At 49.5% G+C, this 21219-nt stretch overlaps 1 protein-coding gene across 1 annotated transcript in view; it reads right to left on the reverse strand.

Moving 5' to 3' along the window:
* The window catches only part of PRKCA (protein kinase C alpha), a 379909-nt gene that overhangs the window by 81836 nt on the left and 276854 nt on the right, over positions 1-21219 (reverse strand). Inside the window, exon 5 of the mRNA XM_081218519.1 lies at positions 19959-20087. Within this exon, the coding sequence (XP_081074645.1) occupies positions 19959-20087 (129 nt within the window). The remainder of the gene's footprint in view (positions 1-19958; positions 20088-21219) is intronic.

Consider the following 21219-nt stretch of genomic DNA (forward strand, 5'->3'; position numbering starts at 1 on the left):
TTCTGGCTCCTTCTGAGCCCTGTGAACTCTGACCTCGTTCTAAAGCTTGGGAGGGTCCCAGGCTGGGGCTGAGGAGACAGCGTGTCCCCTAGCAGGAACCAGAGTTCACCTCTGTCCTCTGTTTCTCATGTCATGTCCTAGAACCTCATGCCTGCTTCCTCCGCGCCCAGGCTGCAGGAGGCTTCTAGGTCTGCACAGGAGTCTGCTCTCCTAGACAAACCAGATTTGCAGCCTCCTCGGGGGCCCTGACCTGCTGCAATTTGCCAACCCCTCCTCCCAGCCCGGTCACACCCAAGTGCAAACAGTGAGCATGATAAGGCATCAATGGGGCCATTCTGGAATTAGGCAACAAGCTTCTCTGGAAGTAGGAATTTTAAAGGAATGTGTGCGCATCAGCCCTGGATGCAAACCAGCGGATCCACTGGAGGAGCGACCAGCACGGACAGGCCCCTGGGCTTCGGGCTGGGCTCGCAGAGCTAAGGAATTGTCCTGCTGAGAAAGTCTCCCTCCCGGCAGCCCAGGGGGCCTCGTTCAGGAGCATCTCAAGCACCGATGGGCCACATCACCTAGAAAAAGGGGAAAAGCCCTCCCACCAGGCCGAGCAGCTCCGAAGCCCAGCCCCACCAGAGAGCTCCTTCCCCGGTCACGGAACTAGGAAGGACACCCTGTTCCCAAGGCTTGTTTTTGCCTCTCCTTCGGGCCTCCACTGACGATGCTGCAAGAGGAGAAGCCGTGTCTCAGAGTCTGTCAGTTCTGCACCAGAAGCCAGGACTCGTGGCAAATTCTGCTGGGGAGACTGGTGGGTGACAGATTGCTTCCGGAACAGGATGTACCGAACGTCCTTTGCACGAGATGTTTCGGGGGCGGCCAAGCTGTCCAGCAGCAGGCTAGACAGGTGCCAGGCCAGGATCTGAGCTTCTTGAGCCATCGGGGATGAGCCCCGGCCAGTGTGGGCAGGTCGCAGGTGGAGCTTGGGGCCCAGGGAAGGGCCAGGACCCGCCAGGCCACAGGCCGTCGGGTGGCCCAGAAAGTCACCACGGAGGCAGGGCGAGGGCAGGCTCGGCTGGTACGAGGGGCAGGCACAGAGGGCGAAAGCGCCCGAGTCCTCCCTGGCGCACACGGGTGTCCACGGTGCTGGGTGACACGACCACCTGACGGCACCCCGGGCCAGTCCTCCTTCTCTTTAAGCCACAAGCTCCCTGAACACAGGATTACAGTCTTATGACAATTTTCGGGCACCCCTGGGCCTCAGGTTGGGGATCCTTGCTGGATGCCTTCAGAGCCAGCGCCCCAAGGACAGAGGGACCTTCCTTTCTCCACACCCTTCAGGACCTGCGTCTAAGGGAGAGGGAGTGTCCCTCTGGGGGGACTCCTACTTTGCCGGGGGCGGGCAGGGGTCCGGAGCAGCCCTCGCGATGGGCAGTGAGGACGGGCTGGGACGGCTCCTGGACGGGAGGGAGGCCTTGGTGGGGAGGGCTGCCCACGGGCCCCGCGGTGCTCCATGAACTCACGGGTGCCCCTAGTGGCCGAGCTTGATCTGGCGGAAGAAGGTCGTTTCTCCAACAGTGAAGCATGGGGACTGGGAGGATGGGGAGCTGACGGGGACTCGTGGGACCGGTCACTAGAGCAGTTTAGCGAGGACACACAAAAGCCACGTCACTCCCTCACGACCGAATCGGGACGGAGAGATCTTCCATCACAGCCTGAGTGGCACGGTAGTGTTGAGGCTCCCAACCTAGAAAAGAGGTCCACAGCCTCCATTCTCTGTTATTTACTTTAACATTTCTATCTCAGTTTTAGGGACACTCCACACCCACCGTTCCACATTCACCTGGTGACGGTGGCAAGACTGGAGCTGGCCCCGGTCCTGACAGGTGGATTGTTGAGTCTGTTAAACAGCTAACTGCACCCAACCCATCACGCTTAGCACTAACCCCACCGTGATACTCCCCCCACGCCCAGGAGGCCCGTCAATTTGCTCCCAATGATTTTGAAGCCCTACTGCCTAGAGGAGCTCCGTGACACACGCTCAGTAATTGTTTCCTAAATCGTCGAATCTCCACGCCACCCTTGTCCCGTGCTCCTAGGCCACCCGGGGTCCACGCTCCATCCATCCCTCCCAGGGCTACAGCCCTGACCTGGGCACCACACCCATCTTCTCAGACCTTCCCTGCCCCGCCCGCCCAGCCCACCGGAGCTTCACCTCCACAGACTTCGTAGCAACTCAAGAGCAGGGGCTGCACCAGGCCCCACCTGGGTGTCCCCCTCACCTGTCAGCACAACCTGCGAGAACCCCGGGGATCCTCGTTGGGCTGAGAAGCTAAAGCCTCGTCTCTGCGCTGCAGTTCACAACACGTCCATCTGGAGGGTCTCTCAGACAAAGAAACACTTCAGGTCTTTTCAATGGAGAATAAAGCCGGGCCCAAAGGAGGCGGGCACTTTTCAGAAAAACGGTAACTGCTCCGAAGAAAGGGTCACTGAGCCACAGAGGCTAGAGGACATGACATGGCCCCAGGTTTCAGGGGAAACATACCGGAAAGGACCACTTACACTCGGGAAAGGGCCGTTCGCATGCAGAACACCTCTGGATTTCAGGAATAAAATGCAAAGGTGTCATCATCCACAACGAACCATTTTTGACTGGGTAACAGTCAAAACTGTGATTCTGTGAACAAACGGGGCTCCTGGTGCTGTTTGCTTTGCTCCATCTGATCTAATTACAATGCGTCACGTCTGCTGACACCGTCTGTGTCAAAACCCGCAGAATTCCGGATCTGATCTCTTCCACATTAAGAAAATGTGACTCATAGGTTTTGTCCTATTTGCTTCCATTATGGCCAAAGACAAAGGCGAGAAAAATGAGCTACACTAAAAATACAGCTGCTCAGCCCTCCCCCACTGGTACATACAACCAGATTCTGGGACCCTCACTATCTCCCACTTCAAGACCCATTCACTGAATGTTCTGTTTCGTTGGTGAGACTCACTATTTGGTGATAAGAATGTAATTTCTGTCCCAGGAAATCCAGTGGCATTCAATACCAGAAAACTCGAGTCAGCAACTCTTCGACCAAAATCCCATAAAACTTATGAAAGAGAACCTAGAGGAGTTTGGTGTGAGAAGAGAAAAAGCAACTTTTTGTCCTTGGAAAAGAATCATAAGTATTTCACTACTTTTCCTCTTCCGGTTAGTGGAAAATACTTGCTATTAAAGTTCTATAGCCCTGCTGTTCCCAAAGGAAATGGAATCTGGTTGTGAGAGAAATAATGTTTTCTAGGTTATGAGAGCCCCAAATGATTCTGTATAAACAATGTCAGAAGGTTTTAAGAAACACTTATTTTCCTTATTATGAGAAGAATGGATATACTCATCATTCAAAAACGGCAATACATGAAAGTATAAAGAAGAAAATTAACATCACCTATACTTCCACTGTAAAAGAGCAGCACTGCTGGCATATTTACTGCCGGGCTCTTTGCCCTGCATATATCTATACTGAAATATTTATTTTTATAGAATTCCTATCTTGGAACACAGTTTTAGAAACTGCCTTTATAACATAAAAAGGCCTGTTTTGAAAGCATTTAAATAGCTGACATCCCATTTTCCAGCTATATCATAATTTATTTGATCAATTCCCTGTTTCAGGCCATCTATATAGCTAAAATTCTTCACCTTTATATAAATAACATGGCAACAGATCATCTTCATGCATAAATATCCATCTGAATTTGGTTTCTTCCTCAGGCTACATTATTATTATTAGAAGTGAATCAAAGGGAATACAATCATTCGAGACTCTGACACGTATTGCCACATCACTCCCCCAAAGTCATACCAAGGTCTTAAGAAGGATGGGGGGATAAAAATGAAAAACAACCCTGTAATTGTGGCTTCTTTATTTTTGAAGTTTAACTCCCCCCTCCCCGAAACGGTCATTTGGTCATTAATATTTCTTTTTTGTGGGGACAGAAGTTTAAAATAACATCGTAATTTTGGCTTCCTTGGTTACTTTTGAGGTTTGACTTTTTTCCCCTGCTCTGTTATTCGGCCATTAGTGTTTCTTTTTCTTTGACTTCCTCCTTGTTCAAGTTTCCTACAGGGTGTTAAAGAATTTTCCTACCAGGTCAGAAGACTTCTTCAGACATGAAGGAATGGTAACAGCCCTTTGTCATGTTTGCTGCAAACTTCATTTAAATTTCATGCTTCTAGAAACACAGCAGCTTAAGTTTTTATACAGTTAAATCTGTCAAAAATTTCCTTTTTATTTCTTTCACATTCAGAAAATCCTTGCCGTTTCTTAATTTACGTTTTCTTTTATTATTTTGTTTCTTTTTTTATATTCAACTTTTAAATCCATTGGACATTTATTTTGGTGTCCAGTGGGAGGCAAGATCTGATTTACTTTTTTCTTCCAAATGTTTAGACAACTTTCCCAACAACATTCGTGAAATGAGACGTCCCTTCTCCACTGGATCAAGTGGCTTCTGCTTGTTGATATTAGGCCATTTCTTCTGTCATATTCTACTTTCTGGTAATTCCTGCAACAAGCCTGCACTTTAAATTGCTCGAGATTTCCAACACGTTTTGAAATACAGCCTTTTGCACCCAGGTGCCTCGTTTCCTGACTCAGGGCAATTCCACTTCAGCTGCCCTTTTTCTGTTCGCCGGTAAATTTCTGTCCATTCTTTATCCTTAGTGTTCATGGGTCATTTTGCTTTATGCTGATGGGGTTCAGGACACCCCACCCCCAAAAGAGGACACCTTGGCAGACTGCACACTTTCAGCTGAAGGAATCTGAGAAACGGCAGGTGCAGGAAGGGGATGCTGACCTTTCCCGTCTCCCGTGAAGCAGGTCTTCAGACCCTCATGTGAGAAGTGCCTTCCCCAGACCTGGAGGAGAGGGGCATCCTTATCTCCAGACAGTGAATGACTGGGAGGGATTCGGACGATCGGCCTCACGAAACACCACCCCCACCCCCAGCTCACTGCTCTGAGATCAACTCCTCCGTCCTTTATTTTTCCACGACATTCCACTTTTCATTAAACCTGGCACAAAAACACTCAGGTTTAACAGTTTCTTTGGGTCTTTATTGCCTTATGGAGGCCCCTGTGTCATGTAACATTTACACTAAAGAAATGGGTTTGTTTTTCTCTTATTAATTTGTCTTTCATTACAGAGCCCCAGCCGAGAAGCCGGAAGGGTAGAAAGAGAAAGATTTTTTTCCTCTCCTACAAGGTTCAAATTCCATTAATAGAAATATGTATAGCTGATTTTTTTTTTAATCTGAAAACTAGGGGAAGTTTAAAACTGTATTTTTAGCACAAGTCTGTGCCTGATGAAACGTTCAGAACTTTGGACTATAAAAACCCCATAATAGGGGCTTCCCTGGTGGCGCAGTGGTTGAAAGTCCGCCTGCCGATGCAGGGGACACGGGTTCGTGCCCCGGTCCGGGAAGATCCCACATGCCGCGGAGCAGCTGGGCCCGTGAGCCATGGCCGCTGAGCCTGCGCATCCGGAGCCTGTGCTCTGCAGCGGGAGAGGCCACAGCAGTGAGAGGCCCGTGTACCGCAAAATAAATAAATAAATAAATAAAAACAAACCAAAAAAACCCCATAATAGGGCTTCCCTGGTGGCGCAGTTGAGAGTCCGCCTGCCGATGTAGGGGACACAGGTTTGTGCCCCAGTCCGGGAAGATCCCACATGCCACGGAGCGGCTGGGCTTGTGAGCCACAGCCACTAAGCCTGCGCGTCCGGAGCCTGTGCTCCACAACGGGAGAGGCCGCAGCGGTGAGAGGCCCGTGTACCGCAAAAAAAAAAAAAAAAACCAAAACAAAAAACCCATAATAACCCTACTTGGAATCCACAGTTTATAGACGGGGAAGCTGAGATGGAGAGGGATTCAGGGGTACCTGGCACAGGTTACCAGCTAGTGGGGAGAGGGGTATTCCAGTACATTCTTAACCTCGATTCTGAACGGCCTCTGCCCACTTTTGTTATCGATCACTCTTTCGCCTCTTTATTTGTTGTTTTCAATCCTCTGTTATACGGTGCTTTGTTTGCCTTAATCTTTCCCAGAAATTTTAGAAACTATAAATCTTGCTTTAATTCTACTGATGACCGTTTTAAAGATTCAGCCCCATTTAAAAAATTCTACATTTCTCTGACCGTCAAAGAGTAACACAGGATCTTCTGCCCACCTCCCTCCCGTGTTTGAAGACTTGTGCGTGCTACGTTCTACCACCTCATCCCTCACGTATCACCACCCATCCCATTTTCCATCTTTGTTACCATAAAATTATCTAGATTTTGGGATTCCTAATCATTGTTATGATTTTTATATGATTTATAGTTTTTCATATTTTTCACATCAAGATGTCCAACCGATTTTAATGCTACTGCTTATCCTGTTTTGTGACCTTCCCATTCCGGAACTTTACATTTTGCTTCCCCTCATCCTCTTTAGCTGGGCTTTAAATAACTTATTTTCAAGAGAGGCATGTGGTGGTGTATCTTCTGAGCCCTCGCATAGATGAGAATATGTGCTACGAACGGCAGTTTGGCTGGGTGAGAAATTTGGGGGGAAAACTTTGTTTCTCCAAACTCTTTAAGTGATGCTTCTTTCTCATTGTCCTTCATCCTGGAAATCATTCTTAAATATGGCGGGGGGGGGGGGGTCAGAGGACACCATGGAGAAGATGACAGCGGTGGCCGCTCTCCCTCCCAGAATGCAGATACAAAATTCTGCACATAGTTTTCGAGGCTCCCCTGACCCCCGAGAGCTGGGGTGGGGAAGGGCTGGGAGTGAGGCTGTAGGTGTGGCCACAGGTCTGAAGTTGAGCTCAACATTACTCCTCTACTACTCGGAGGTACTTCATACAGATCACCTGGAAAGACAGAATCAGACTGGGGGAAGATAATTCTGCAAAGAATTAGGATAAAGGGACTTGTAGAATTTCGGAGCTCAAATGAAGTGATTTCTTGTCCCTCAGAAACAAAGAGCTGAGGGAAGCACAAGTCATCTTTGGAAATCAACAAACTCTAGGCTCTTTCAATACTGGATCAGAGGAGAGCTTTGCAAAGTCCCCTGAGAAGACAGAAGGTTCCCAGACGTGTAAGACCAGCCGGTGTCCAGCATGAATACGTTCAAATAGACAGAGAAAGCCGAGGTGCGGAGGCAAACGCCAGGGATGCCTGCGAAAAGGCCCACAGAGAAACGTCTAATCAACCTCAAGGGCCTCTGGCCCCAGGAGCACAGCTGCCTCTGTCCCAAGATAAATGTTAAATCTCAGCCCGATGCCATGAAACATTTACCCAGTTCCCTTGTTATAATTCCACGTTCACTTGGCAGTGTCCTGAGCCCCCTGACGTCTGTCTACTGGGAAAGAAGGCACCTCCCCAGGGGGTTTCTGCCATTCAGTCTACGGAACAGTGTTTCACATGGCGAATCAATAAAACGGGTTCATTACGAGTTGCCTCTGGGTATCTTGAATACACTGGAGAGATTGCTCTGATCAAGTCAACAGACACACGGACACTGTAAATTAACTGGAATCCTGGTGTATTAGTCAGGACTACACTGGAATTGGCCTCCAGGGGCTGGGGCGGGGCTGCCTCTGGGTGAGCCGTGGAGCCTTAGGACGGAAGGCCAGAATCAGCAGCTACCCTCCTCCCAACACCGACTCCTGCCTTTAGATCCTGCTGCGTTTCCACATGTGCGTCTGTTTGGGGGAATGGCGGGCTCTGATTCTAAAAACTCCCTGCCCCCTAACCCCATCCCAAACATACAGGCATCGTTTTTTGTTTTTTTGGTTTATTTACTTATTTTTTATTTTCCCTGTTAATTTATTTTCCTGATTTTGCAATACACCTCCCTGGGTCTGTATATTTTGCCAACTGACCGTTTCAACCCCTTGTGTTGCTGACTGCACTAGAAATCAGAGAAAAGCCTTTCTCTGCCCTTTTCAAAACTTCAGCTGTTCAGTTTGACAGAGAAATTTTTCTCGATTGGAAAGTAATAAAAATTAAAATGTCTCAGGATCTAGAAACAGAGCAGTTGGACAAATCAACTGACGTTTTCTTAAATTGTGTCTTACCATCTCAACATTGCACTTAAATTTTTTTTTGGGGGGGGTAGGGTTGTTTTACAATGTTGTGTTAGTTTCTACTGTACAGTGAAGTGGAGTTCCCGTGCTGTACGGCCGGTTCTTATTCGTTATCTATTTTATATATGTTAGTGTATCTATGTCAATCCCGATCTCCCAATTCATCCCACCTCCAAGCCCTGCTTTGTTATAAGAAAATGGAATCTACTCCGAGACTAGAAACACCCAGGGCCGCAGCTTTCCAGCATTACTGTGCACGAGAATCACCCTGCAGAGCTCACTCACAAGCTGTGTGCAGGCTCCGTTCTTAGGGAACCGGACGCTGGCGTCTGGGGTGGGTGTGGCGGGCTGCGTACCGAGCAGCATCGGGCTTTGTGCACCTGGCGTGGAGGAGGGAGCTTCTGTCTAACACAGGGACTGAGACGAAACCCATCAAACTGGGAGAATCCTGGCATCCCGCCTCCCAGATTTCCAATCTCAGAGCATCAAAGTACCGCAAAGAGAAAGAGCTACAGCAACACACCGGTAAGCGCACGTAGCTAGAAGGAGAGAGGGGACGGTGTCATTCCTCGGCTCCCGGCTGCCACTAGAGAGGACTGTCCCATGTGCGTTTCTGGCTGCATAATTACCATCTCCTCTGTGCCACGCCTCTCCCCGGGCTGACAGAACATTTCTTTACTCAGAGGAACAAGGTGATGAGACTCAAGAGGAACCTAATGGGAACCAGAACTTGGTCTGGGGACCCGTCTCCACGGAGGGAGGCTTAAGTAACTGGGGGGGGGGACTTGAGTAACTGGGGGGGTGGAAGGTGTCTCCTCCTGCCCCTCCCTCGGCCGCCCCCCTCCACCTGATGACTTCCCCTCATCCGTGCTGAAAACAGACTGAGCCGAACTGAAAATAACCGAGAAGATTAAATTAAATTACATCAGGCCTGGCTCCCAGGCAGTTGCTAATAAAATCATAAGCATTCACATCAGTGTGGCAGACAAAGACAAAAATGTTTGCTGGTTCTCTCTTTTTTTTTTTTCCCCGCCCTGAAGAAGCCAAACCCTCAAGAGACAAGGCCCAATGACACCAACCTTCTCTCTATCACCTTTACGTGAGGTTATGAGCAGGATGTGCTCTTGCTGGCTCCGCTGAGGGAGCCCCATCTTCGGGGGTGGGGGGGCCTTTGCTAGGCTTCCCCACCAGGAATGCGATGGCTGAGCATCATGTGTGACACCCGCTTAGCCGGCAATGGTCCTGCACCTGTCGGTAGGGAAGGGTTCAACTGTCCCAGACCAACAACTCTCCCCTACACTCCTGGTCACCAGAGATGGGCTTGGAGCTGATTTTCTTAGGGGCGTACTCGTCAGGGGCTACTGGAGGCCTCGGGCTTCTGGAAGACGACAGTCCTCAGAGAGAAAGACAACATAACAACAAGCCATTTCCCCTCGGCCCTCTATCTGTCGTTCTACCACAGTCTTGATCTGAGAATACAAAGCTGAAGATAAACATTAATTAAACTTCCCATGTCAGGGCTAAGAGATTTTCACCTGAAAAAGCCTCTTATCACCTCAGCCACAGTTTTAAAAGAGTCTGGATGTTCTTATTACCTTTGGGATCTTTCTCCGACTGAGCCCATCTGTCAACACTTTAGACCTTCCCAAGGTGACCACGTGCGTCAAACCTGATGTGAGACTAAATTAATTCCGAAAGAGGCAAGACTGGGGGACAAGTATCTTGGATATAAAACTTTTAATCTGGTGAAATAAGCAAGCTGTTCGTACACCACTGAGCCACCACCGACTCGACAAAACTGCCAGATGGAGAGAGATTCAACGGGCAGACATACAGTGTGGCAGGACCCTCAGGCCAGGGACCGTGCATGGGGTGAAGATTCCGTTCCCTGTGAGGTTTTAGGAGGTGGGCATTTGAGATCTAAGTGCTCTGGCAAGGATGCAATGGGGAGGGGACTTGCCATCCGCAGCTAAACCACCACAGTTTACAAGCAGGAGAAAGAAGCCATGTCACTCTGAGCTTGGAGACCAGGGTGCTCTTGCCTTAAGGAAATGACACTGGAGACCCTTTGCCCCTCATCCTGGGCTTGCTGCTTCCCACAAGCACCCAGTGCACTCAGTATAGAAAGCTATGTTCAAATCACTGCACAGAGAGCCCTGCAGGAGGGACAATCCACAGGAAGACACACTGCTAGTTAGTACACATTTGACAGCTCTGCCACAGACAGGTCAGGATGAGGTACCATGGTCAGGATGTCAATGATGACACGTCCCTTGGAGAACGTGCAACCTCTTTCTTGGCAGATAGATGTGTGTCTCTCTGAAGGATCCCAAGAGTCACGTGGCTTTATGAATTCGGCTAAAACAGGATCATTTCCATGTGATCCAGATACAGGGCTGAAATGGCAAGAGTTGCTTTGGATTTGGAACGTAGCAGCACAGTATAAAGCTGGGTCTTTTTTACGCTGTACTTGCTGGGTTCTTCTAACATCATCATCATCTACTCAACACCCAGCTCTCAGACACAAAGTCAAGGCACTGCGTACAGCAAATAAGACGCCGTCTTGGACCTCAAAGGGCTAATGGTCTGGTAGCAAGAGATCAGCATGCAGATAAACACAAAACCACAAAATAAATGTTAGAAAGGGCGTGGGGAGAAACTGGTCCATTTTAGGCGGGGCACAAAATGGTAGGAGGGGCTTCATGAAGGGAACTTGGGCTGAGGGTTAAACAATACTCCTGATGGAGCAGGGTAAACAACACTAGCAAGGGTGAGCAGGTGGGACCCAGCCTGCCCCTGGGGCAACGGCACGTAGCTTTTCTTCACGATGCGAATGCGGAGTGCCAAGGTGTAGGGGGGGCGGAAGGGACCAGACTGCAGAGGCAGGCAGGTACCGGCTGCTGAAGGGGTCACACAGACATACGGCACCTGATATTTAGGAATGGCCAACCAAGGAAGAAGACAGAGTAGATAAATCCATGGAAAACACACCAGTGGTCAGTTGGAAGCCCATGCATCTGAATGTGGCAGTGTGCAAGCACTCTTCTGAGACAAGTATGCTGCTAGGTATTTTTAGCTCCAAGGCAGTTCCTGTTTTCTTTTGCAAAGGCTGTGCCTGGATGTTAAGCCCCGGTCAAGCTAGAGATGGTTTCTTCCAAGACTGAGAATTGGAAAGCAAGGGCGAGGTTGCGACGGCAAGGCAGGCTGAGAACGGACACAGCCGTCACGTGTGGCCCACTCCTGCATGATCGGTCGGCACATATCCTGACGGGTGTTCGTTTGCCAATTTCAGGTCTCCACTCTGAGGCAGGGAGGAGTTCGGCTGGGTTCCCTGCTGCCATTTTTATCACTAGCCGTTATCTAAACCCTGGAAAATGGGGGTTCTGGGGGGTCATGGCGACAGTGCCAAGGGCCAGTTCAGGGTAGCCTCACCTGTTCACTGGAGGATGGAAACACGAAATGGCCAACACTGGAGCCACACGGTGTGGGCCTATCTGTAGTAAGGGGAGGGAGTTGCGACAGGCACACATCTCCCCTCGGCCAGAGCCAGGAGCCGGCAGACAAAAGGGGGTGGGGGGCGAGGGCCTGGGCACCAGGGTCAGGACGGCCTCCATTCAGCAGCCGGGTGACCTGGGCAGGTCACACAAGCTCTCGCAGCCTGTGTCTGTGGCACAGAGTGACGACTCGGATGAGAGCACTCTTCCGGAAGGGTCGTGGTGATAACAGATAGGAAAGCATCCAACCCGGGCCTGGGACATGGAAGGGGTTCAACAAGCGCTGGTTTCTCCTCTCATAGGACCCAGGCCCTCCGGCAACACCCGCGGCTCCCCTGGTGTGCACTACGTCCCCCTTTCCCACAGCGGCTCCCCGAGTTCTGACCAGCTGGCTATTGGCATCCCCGTCAGGAGCTCGGAGGTTGGTTCATCTGGAGCTTCCTTCCAGCCCACAGGGATTTCTACAGAGAGCACTGAAGTGCTGTACCCACTAGAATAGAAAGCTCCAACCTAACAGAGCTGAACGTTTTGGAGGTTTGGTTGATTTGAAAATGTCCACTAGTGATTAACATTCACCACACAGGCTTTGTGTGCGCGTGTGTATTTCACATGTACTTTCAGCATTTTGTGTTTTGTTTTTGCTGAACCATTTGGAAGTAAGTTTCAGACGTCAGGGAAAATCGCCCCTAAACTACTTCAGCATCTCCCCCATAGCCACATTGCCATGACCACCCAGAAATGTCGTGCAAACCCAAAACCACTATCTAAAGGGCAGTCCAGATTCGGATTTCTGCCCTGCTCCCCAGACGTCCTTTAGAATTGTTATTTTCTTGGGCCACAGATTGCACCCGATTATCAGGTCTCTTTAGTTTCCTTTAGTCAAGAACAGTCCCCTTGACGGTTTTTGTTTGTCACAATACTAACATTTTTGAAAAGTCCCAGTCGGTTACCAAGCAGAATGTCCCAATATCTGGATTTGTCTAGTTTTTTTTTTCCCTCATTAGATTTGGGGACTACAGTTTTGGCTCCAATACTGGACAGGAGCGTAGTGTGTACTTTCTACTACATCCCATCAGGAGCAGCATCCTTCCGGTTTGCCACATCATGGAGGAGGCTGAGTATGGTCGGGAAGGTGCCACGTATCAAATGGGCAACATGGCTACACAGGAAAACATTTAGTCCAGGTAACAGCATTCTGACTACATACCCTCGATGGGGCATCACCTGAGGCTTTATTTAAAATGGCAATGAATTCCTGAGCTTTATGGAGTAGGCCTGTTCTTGGTAGAGGTGTTGGTAGACTGATTCCGAAACTGCTGCACGTAACGTGGGGTAGAGCAAACACATGGGCACGTTGACATCATCGGGGACCAGGGGTCTTACTGAGGGAGGATGGAGGATCCCTGAGGACTGGGAAAGGTGGAGAAGAACTCTGGTCCGGGACCAGAGCCAGAGGCAGCAGTGGGAGGTCATTAAACAAAACACCTGCCTGTGTCGACTGGAAGAGCTGAGAGGCAGTAGCACCCCGGGAGCCCCAGCACCCCCAGAACCCCGACTTTGGATTCTTACTATGATTCCCATTTAAAAAAACACTCCAGTGCTCCTCAGAGAAAGGAAGCTCCAAAAGAACGGAAGCACTGAAAAAACGGATGGGTCGTGTCAAGGGGACGCAGAGCCAGCATGAAGGGGCTCCCGCTGGCCATATTTGGAACAATTTGAACATTTGAAAAAGACACTAAAGGGTTTCCCTGGTGGCGCAGTGGTTGAGAGTCCGCCTGCCGATGCAGGGGACGTGGGTTCATGCCCCGGTCCGGGAGGATCCCACATGCCGCGGAGCGGCTGGGCCCGTGAGCCATGGCCGCTGAGCCTGCACGTCCGGAGCCTGTGCTCTGCAACGGGAGAGGCCACAGCAGTGAGAGGCCCGCGTACCGGAAAAAAAAAAAAAGACACTAAAAAAGAAATAGTGAGCTCAAATTGCTACTTAAAAACATTGTAGGGGGACATAAAGGGAAAGCTTTTCTTTCAGATGAATGCCAGCTACTGAACGTTGAAGCAATTACAGAACTAGAAAATCACCGTTTTGCAACCGTCAGTTTAGTAACTGATTAAGGCTCGTCCACGGCTGCCAAAACCATCAGACAAAAAGTTGCTGGTCTCCAAGTACAATACCCAGACCCCTCATTAATTACAAATTTAAAGAAGGTACCTTTGCAGGGGAGGGACCTGATGAAAATACCTTAACCAGGTGATCAAAGGTAGCATCACTGATAATGGACAATCTGGATATACTTGAGGAGCAGCAGCTGCCTGAGGACGCCTCTCCATCCCAAAGCAAAGGACCAGCCACAGCAGCTGCGTCACCTTTTGTGCTGTTGAGCTGGATCTGATTCCCACAGCCAAGCTTTTATTTAATAGAAATGACCTCCAACTAATGCCTTTCCTGTTCTGCAAGCGGCTTGGTCCAACTGCTCCTTGCTGGCAGCCCCAAACAGGTTACTATACTCCACAGCCTTCCTGCCGGGGGGGAAGAGCATCCGAACAAAGCTTTCAGGTGACCAATGGGCTGCCTGCCATGCCTCCTTTCCCGGAATCGACAAAGAAAGTCGAGGGTCACAGTGAACCTCGGGGTCAATCCCGGAGTTCAGGGTGGGAGGGTGATGCTCTGTCCTTGTTGAAAACACAGCCACCCGAAGTGTAAATGCTCCTGCTTGAGAAAGAAGTATTTAACTGGGAGCTATCACCCCGTGACTCCTAAGACCCGTGCAATCTGTAAACTGTGATGACTGTAGCCCTAACCCCTTGAAAATGGAGAGAAGTTTTCCCCCAGCTTTCCCCACGGCGCACTCAAAACCCCTGAAATCCTGGACTGGGTCGAGCTTCCTGAACACACCAAGCACTTCCGCGGCCCAGTATCTTTCCTTGAAGTGTCCCCTCCCAACCTGTGCTCCTGGCTCTACCTTCACTACCACCTGCAGCTTCCTCGGTACAGAAGAGGCACTGCACGCTGACAGGCACCGGGCGCTGTCATTCTTTTCCACATGTAAGTCCCCCTGGAGACCACACATTCCATGATAAGGACTATGTCTTCCTTATCTTAGCATCCCAAGGGCCTCGCAGAGAGCCTGACACACAGCTTATAAATGGATAACAAACAGTCGGATCAAAGAATGAATGATTATTATGCAAAGCTGAGCCTCACTGCCTTGACTCCATCCCAATTACGCTATTAAAAGGTGGAAGAACACACAGAGGGAGTGGTATTCTTTTTTTTTCCTTGCGGTACGCGGGCCTCTCCCTGCTATGGCCTCTCCCGTTGCGGAGCACAGGCTCCCGACGTGCAGGCTCAGCGGCCATGGCTCACGGGCCCAGCCGCTCCGCGGCATGTGGGATCTTCCTGGACCGGGGCACGAACCCGTGTCCCCTGCATTGGCAGGCGGACTCTCAACCACTGCGCCACCAGGGAAGCCCGGGAGTAGTATTCTTTAAACCAACAACAGCATGAGGGCAAGGTCCCGACACAGAGCTAGAAGCGACACAGAGGACGCAATCTGTAGGCTGCCGGGACCTGCAGGAAGTGCCCTCCAACCCCGGAACTCGATTTAGAACTTCATCTCCATAACTTAACAATCCAAAGTATCTGAGAAAATCAGACTCTTCTGCAGAATAATCTATTTGGGGAAGAGATGTGTTTCTGAAACAGCTGTAAAGCATACGATATTTTTCCCATTTACTTACAACACTAAATTGAAAATTTGTTCCCACGAGGGATTATTTTTCTTTACCACTCCTCCAAACCAGATAAAAAGTACACAAGAATGTAGGAAACCTATTAAAATCGCATACTGAATGAAAAGAAAAAAATGACACCATTCAGATAACATCAGCACCACTGCCCAAAGGCAAAAAATAAAAATATACCCCCGAAAGCAGAGGCTTTTCCCAGAAATACTGCACCAATCTCGAAAGGAAACTGATCTCTGATTTCAAAAGGGTGATTTCCATCCCAGGAGTCCGTTGGGAATTTCTATTTTACTTTGGGAATTATTTTCAATTTGAGTGATTCTGCACAGGTCAAATGGAAATGCAGCTAATCTAACAATTAACACAGGTGCTTAGGGTTTAAGTGCATTTTCCAAGAAATCACTTGGTATCACAAGCTCTGCTCATTATGGTTTATTATTTACACGTGTGTTCCCGTTAAGGCCGGCTAACTCCTCTACCCCGTCTCAGCCGTCAGCTGCAGGTCTCTTCCCTCTGGCCTCTCAAACACCTACAGTCCCTTCAGCCTCTTCCTCTGCAGGGTCTTTCCCTCCCCACCCCGTACGCCCCAGAACCTCCCAGTCACAGTTATGTGACTGTCTGGCACCCACATAACTGAACACTTCATTATACGTGGGCTTGCTTGTTCTTTAATTCCTCCACGTTACACTTTTCTCCCCTGGTCCTAAGTCCCACGTTTAGACCTTCTGTCACCTCAGAGAAGCTGTGGGGTGTTGAGTGTGGGTTTAGAAACTACTTATGGGTTTGCTGTTTATCCAGAGGAGACTCTTTAATTAGTATGAGAGACCTGGGAGACTCACAGCATTTGGGTGCAGGGGTCAGACTTGGGCTAGGGCGCCTCCCTTCACCTTCTGCCTCGTAACTCGGAGCAACTTCCTTCCCCCCCTCTTAGCTCCTTTGCTCACCTTGAAAATGAGGGCAAGAACAGTACGCTGTGGTATAATTTTTGAGGGGTCAGGGAAACAGTGACTATGAAAGCACTCAGTATGGGGAAAGGTCCAGTCCTGTGGACAGTAGTACGAACACGGGAAGGACTCGGTCAATGGCAACTGTTGTAATGGAAACCGTCTGTCAAGACACACACACAAGTGCCAGATCCGCTGGGTGAGGAGCGGTACAGGCAGTGATGCAGGAGGGGTGGCAGTTACCGCTCGGGAGGGGCTCTGCCTGGTGTTCCTCGCTGGCCTTTTATACTGGAATAAGGAAGCCTGAGGTCTTCTCTTTGACTCTTTAAAACAATTTCTAGTGACTAACATAGGTACCTATTGTTCACGAATTTATCGGGTACTATTTAAAAATGTGACTACATTGATGCCTAAAGTATGGTTAGGTAAGGACGTGACCATCAGGGGCTGCTGGGTGAAAGGTGTAGGGAACTCTGTGATACTTTTGTGACTTTTTTTGTACCATAAGCTCTACTCGTTATGGTTTATTGTTTTTTGTTTTGTTTTGTTTTGTTTTTTGGGGTACATGGGCCTCTCACTGTTGTGGCCTCTCCCATTGTGGAGCACAGGCTCCAGACGCGCAGGCTCAGCAGCCATGGCTCACGGGCCCAGCTGCTCCGCGGCATGTGGGATCTTCCCGGACCGGGGCACGAACCCATGTCCCCTGCATTGGCAGGCGGACTCTCAACCACTGCGCCACCAGAGAAGCCCCTGATTTATTGTTTATATTTCTGTTCTGCTTGAAGCCAGGCTAATTTTGATTCTGAAAATCTAAAATTACTCTAAAAGTCTTAAGGAAATGATTACTAACGGGTTATTTCCTTTAGTTTGGATGTCTATATTTAGGACTGAATTTCCTGCACACAAATAACTACTGTATTTTTAAGTCAGATTTGCTGTGGACTGAATGGTTGTGCCCCCACGTTTGTATGTGGAAGCCCTAACTTCCTACGGTGATGGTACAGGAGGTGGGGCCTTGGGAGGGGATGAGGTCATGAGGGTGAGGCCCTCAGGATGGGATCAGTGCCCTTAGGAGACATCACTGAGTTTGCTTCCTTCCTCTCTCTTCCCATTCCAAGCCTCTTTCTTTCTCTCTCTCTCTCTCTCTCTCTCTCTCTCTCTCTCTCAAGTGAAGACACAGCCAGAAGGCAGCCCCTGCAAGCCAGGAGGAGATTTCTCTCCAGAAACCAAACTGGTGGCACCTTGATCTTGAACTTCCAGGCCTCCAGAACCAAGAGAAATTCAGTCCATGGTATTTATTATAGCAGCCTGAACTAAGATAAGATTCCAGTTCCTACTGGTACTGTCATTAAAATATCTCTACTTCTATCAGTTGAATATGTAACCATTAAAGTGACCATCTGTGTGACTCTGGGCAAGTTATTTAATTTCTTTGTGCCTTGGTTTCTTCATCTATAAGAATAATAAATTTCCGCACAGGTTTAAATAAGTTAATTATGTAAAGTGCTTCAAAGGTGCCCCTTTTGTGGGAAGTACTCAGTCACTGTGAGCTGCTGTTGCTGCTATTATGAAAAAGTATTGCTGAATACATAGTCCTAGAGCAGAGCTACGTCTCTGCACAAACGTGCAGACTCGTTCTCAAAGAGACATGACCTAGATTGCAGCCATAGGTTACACTGGTTGGCTTCCAGGCATGAAAAGTCTCGAACTCAGGGAGGGTGTCTTCCCCTAAGATGATTCCACGGTTGTGACTCAAGTTCAGCTCTTGGCAATGCTGGAGTGATTAGCATAGGAGTCCCAGGAGGATATGCCTGGCTGTCCCCTGCAAGGTGGGTCTTTCTCTCGTACTGTGTGCCACCCCAGACAGCGCATCTGTGCCCCTCTGTGCAGTTTTACACCTGCAAGGCTCTTGAGGCTCACAGAAGAGCCTGGAACACTCAGGCAGTGCCACGTGGAGAAGGCACGGGCCCGTCTAGCATGCACAGTCTGTTTTGTACTCAGAAGCACAAGGAGTGCGAGCTGAACGCTGAAATCCCTGCCAGGCAGTCCAGCCCTCAGGGAGCCGTGACCCTCCCAGCTGAGCCCTGACTCTCCCCTGTGTGTCCGCCACATCGCCATGGCCGTGGGCCGCTGTAAAGCCAGGGAGAAGCACTGTTCAGCCAGCAGGCATTCTGCTGGGATCCCTCACCACTTGCTCAGCCTCTGTTTTATGGTAATTTTCTCTGAAACTGCATGTTCCCTGCCCCCAGGACGGGACTTTGACAATGAGGGAGCCTTAGTAAAAAAGAGAGAGAAATAAGCGTGGGGCTGTGACGGTGCAGACCCGCGTGTGGCCTCACTGCAGCATCCGTCCAATCAAAGGGAATGTGGGCGAGAACCACAGCCCGAAGCGCAAGGGGATAGGCAGGACGGTTTTGAGAAAATCAAGAAACTTCTCTGAAACACAGAGGCACCAGGGGTCCCGTGTCTGTGATGGGGATTTTATGCGCGATCCCATTCTGACCATTAGCCGTGTGTGGTTCGTTTCATCAGGTTACCCAGCCGCAAAGCGTGTAGACCCTCTCCTCGCAACACCTCAAAACCCTGTTTGATGTTCCCTGAATTCTTACCTGACAGGACACTGGGTAGAAAACTGGATTGTTTTCCAAAGAAAAAAAATGTGAGGATGTTCCCAAAAGTGAGCTTTCTCTGGGACTCCTCCCCCCACCCCACCCCCGCTCTTTCCTTAAACAGACCCTTCAAGTCTTTTTTTCCTATAACATCTTTCTGTCATTTACAATAAAATTAAGTCAGTTTTTCCAATTTTAAATACAAATGGGAGCACAGTACATTTGCTGATCTGATGAGAATAAATGTCCTGGTCCAGGAGAAGGGAGCGTACAGCGCGGGTGGTACCCGAGAGGCCTCCAGAGCAAGGAGACGAGGCTGCCACCTGAGACTTAAACCATACTCAGCACAGAGGGCGTCACCTTGAGGGAGGACCCTCGGCTGAGTGTGGATGGGGTGGGAAAGCAAAGGAAAAGCTGTGCTGTGACACTACGCACCCCAACATGGCCCTGAGGAGGGGCGCCTGGCCTGGGGACATGGAATTCTGGGGCCTCAGCCATCCTGTCTGTGAGGTGCAGGCGGTGTGATGGTTAGAAGCACAGGGTCTGGAGTCCTCACTTACTCTGTGACACTGCAGGTTCCCATTTCTCTGTGCCTCAGTTTCCTCTTCTGGAAAATGAGGCTAATGATCTAGCAGTTGTGAGAAGCAGATAAATTAATCTGTGTGGATTTCTCAGCACCGCACCCAACTCAGAGGAGGCGTAAATACTCAAGGCAGCTGCTGTTACCATCACGGCGGGCCCGTCAGGTCATCACAGCCCGACGCACTTAAACACCTGGATCATCCATCGCCTGCCCTCTCCCAGGTTCCACCTTCACCCGTGGCATCTTGCTTAGTGGCTTCCGGTATGCCCATCACCAGGGGGACAATCCGCTGGCCCTGCTGGCAGAACACTTCATCCACACGGCCATGGTGACCATGACTGACGCTGAGAATCTGGGGGTTCGGTAGGCATGTTCATGAGACCCCGTGTCTCTGCGTCCGAGCAGCCTGGGTCTTGGCCTGCCCTTGATCCAAAGTCCACGGAGCACCACACGCTTCACACCCATCCGAGATTGCCTTACCTGTGACGTGGAGCTTTTCGTCGGTGACCTCGGCCTTCAGGTAGATCCGGCCCCTCTTCTCCGTGTGGTCCATCCCGCAGAGGCTGGGGACGTTTATCACGCACTGCTTGTGCACGTTCATATCACAGGCTGTGAGTCAAGAAAGCAAAGGGTGAGGCTGGGTGCATGGCCTGGAAGCATCCCTCCCTCGGTGTTTTGGCTGCATGAACAGAAGTGAAAATGAGCCACCCTCTAACTCGATACTCTGCTATAATGCTTTTGGTGACATAAAGAACTGTTAGCAGATGTCCCTTACAGCACAGGCTTCATGTGAGTGACAATATCCTTAAAATACCCGATCCATATTTGTCCAGTCTTAACTGAAGCAAGACACCCCCGTCTTCTGTGAATGCTTCCAATATATAACAGCATACACAATTCACATAGGTAAATGCATGTATAGCGCAGACTAATGACTATTGTATGTACACAGAGGCAAATAACATGCACATTTTAAACAGATGATACTTTCTGCCAAAGAATTTCTTATGCCTTTCTGAGAATTTGCAGGGTTGAGTAAAGGAAATTCAGAAAATGTTCCTTTCCTCAGTAAACTCTGTATTTCCAAGGAGGCTTAAGTGCATTGCTTTTGTTTGTTGTTGTTGTTGTTTTTAAAAGAACCTGTGCTTGATATTTTAAACCTGTCTTCAGATATTTAAATGTTATTCTGAGTAAAACAAATACACGCCTGGCATAAGCCATTTCTCACCAGCTGACATTATGTGGGCGAGACAGGGGGCGGATTAAAAAAAGATCAGTCTTATTGTAATGGACTAAAGAAACCCTGAAGAGAGTCCCGTGCACTGAGCACAAACAGAAGGCTCTGTGCAGGTGTTTCAGCTCCACTGGCCCTGTACCTTCAGGTTTCCAGAAGGAGGGGTGGCCCCTGGAACGCTTGTGAATCCTCCAGGGGATGCTACAAGGCTCTTCTGAGCCTTCATGCCCCTTTCATTTTCAGTGGTTAATTTTAACGTGGTGAACTAAATAGCAAGAAGCATCACGAACAACGGATCTCAGCTACGATTACTAAACACCGAAAGCAGGAAAAGGGATACAACGAGGGAAGAACAATTAATGTGGATCCATTCCCAAAGGGAACCGTTCAAAATCATGTACCTTGATTCGGCCAATACAAAGCCTCTTGAAAAGCTGTGCTATGACCCGCCTTGACCAAATCATGTGTTCAAGTACTTGCGCAGAACGTGCAACTTAAGGGAATAAA

This window comes from Mesoplodon bidens, assembly GCF_964165515.1.
Source record: "Mesoplodon bidens genome assembly, chromosome: 19".
Lineage (NCBI taxonomy): Eukaryota > Metazoa > Chordata > Mammalia > Artiodactyla > Ziphiidae > Mesoplodon > Mesoplodon bidens.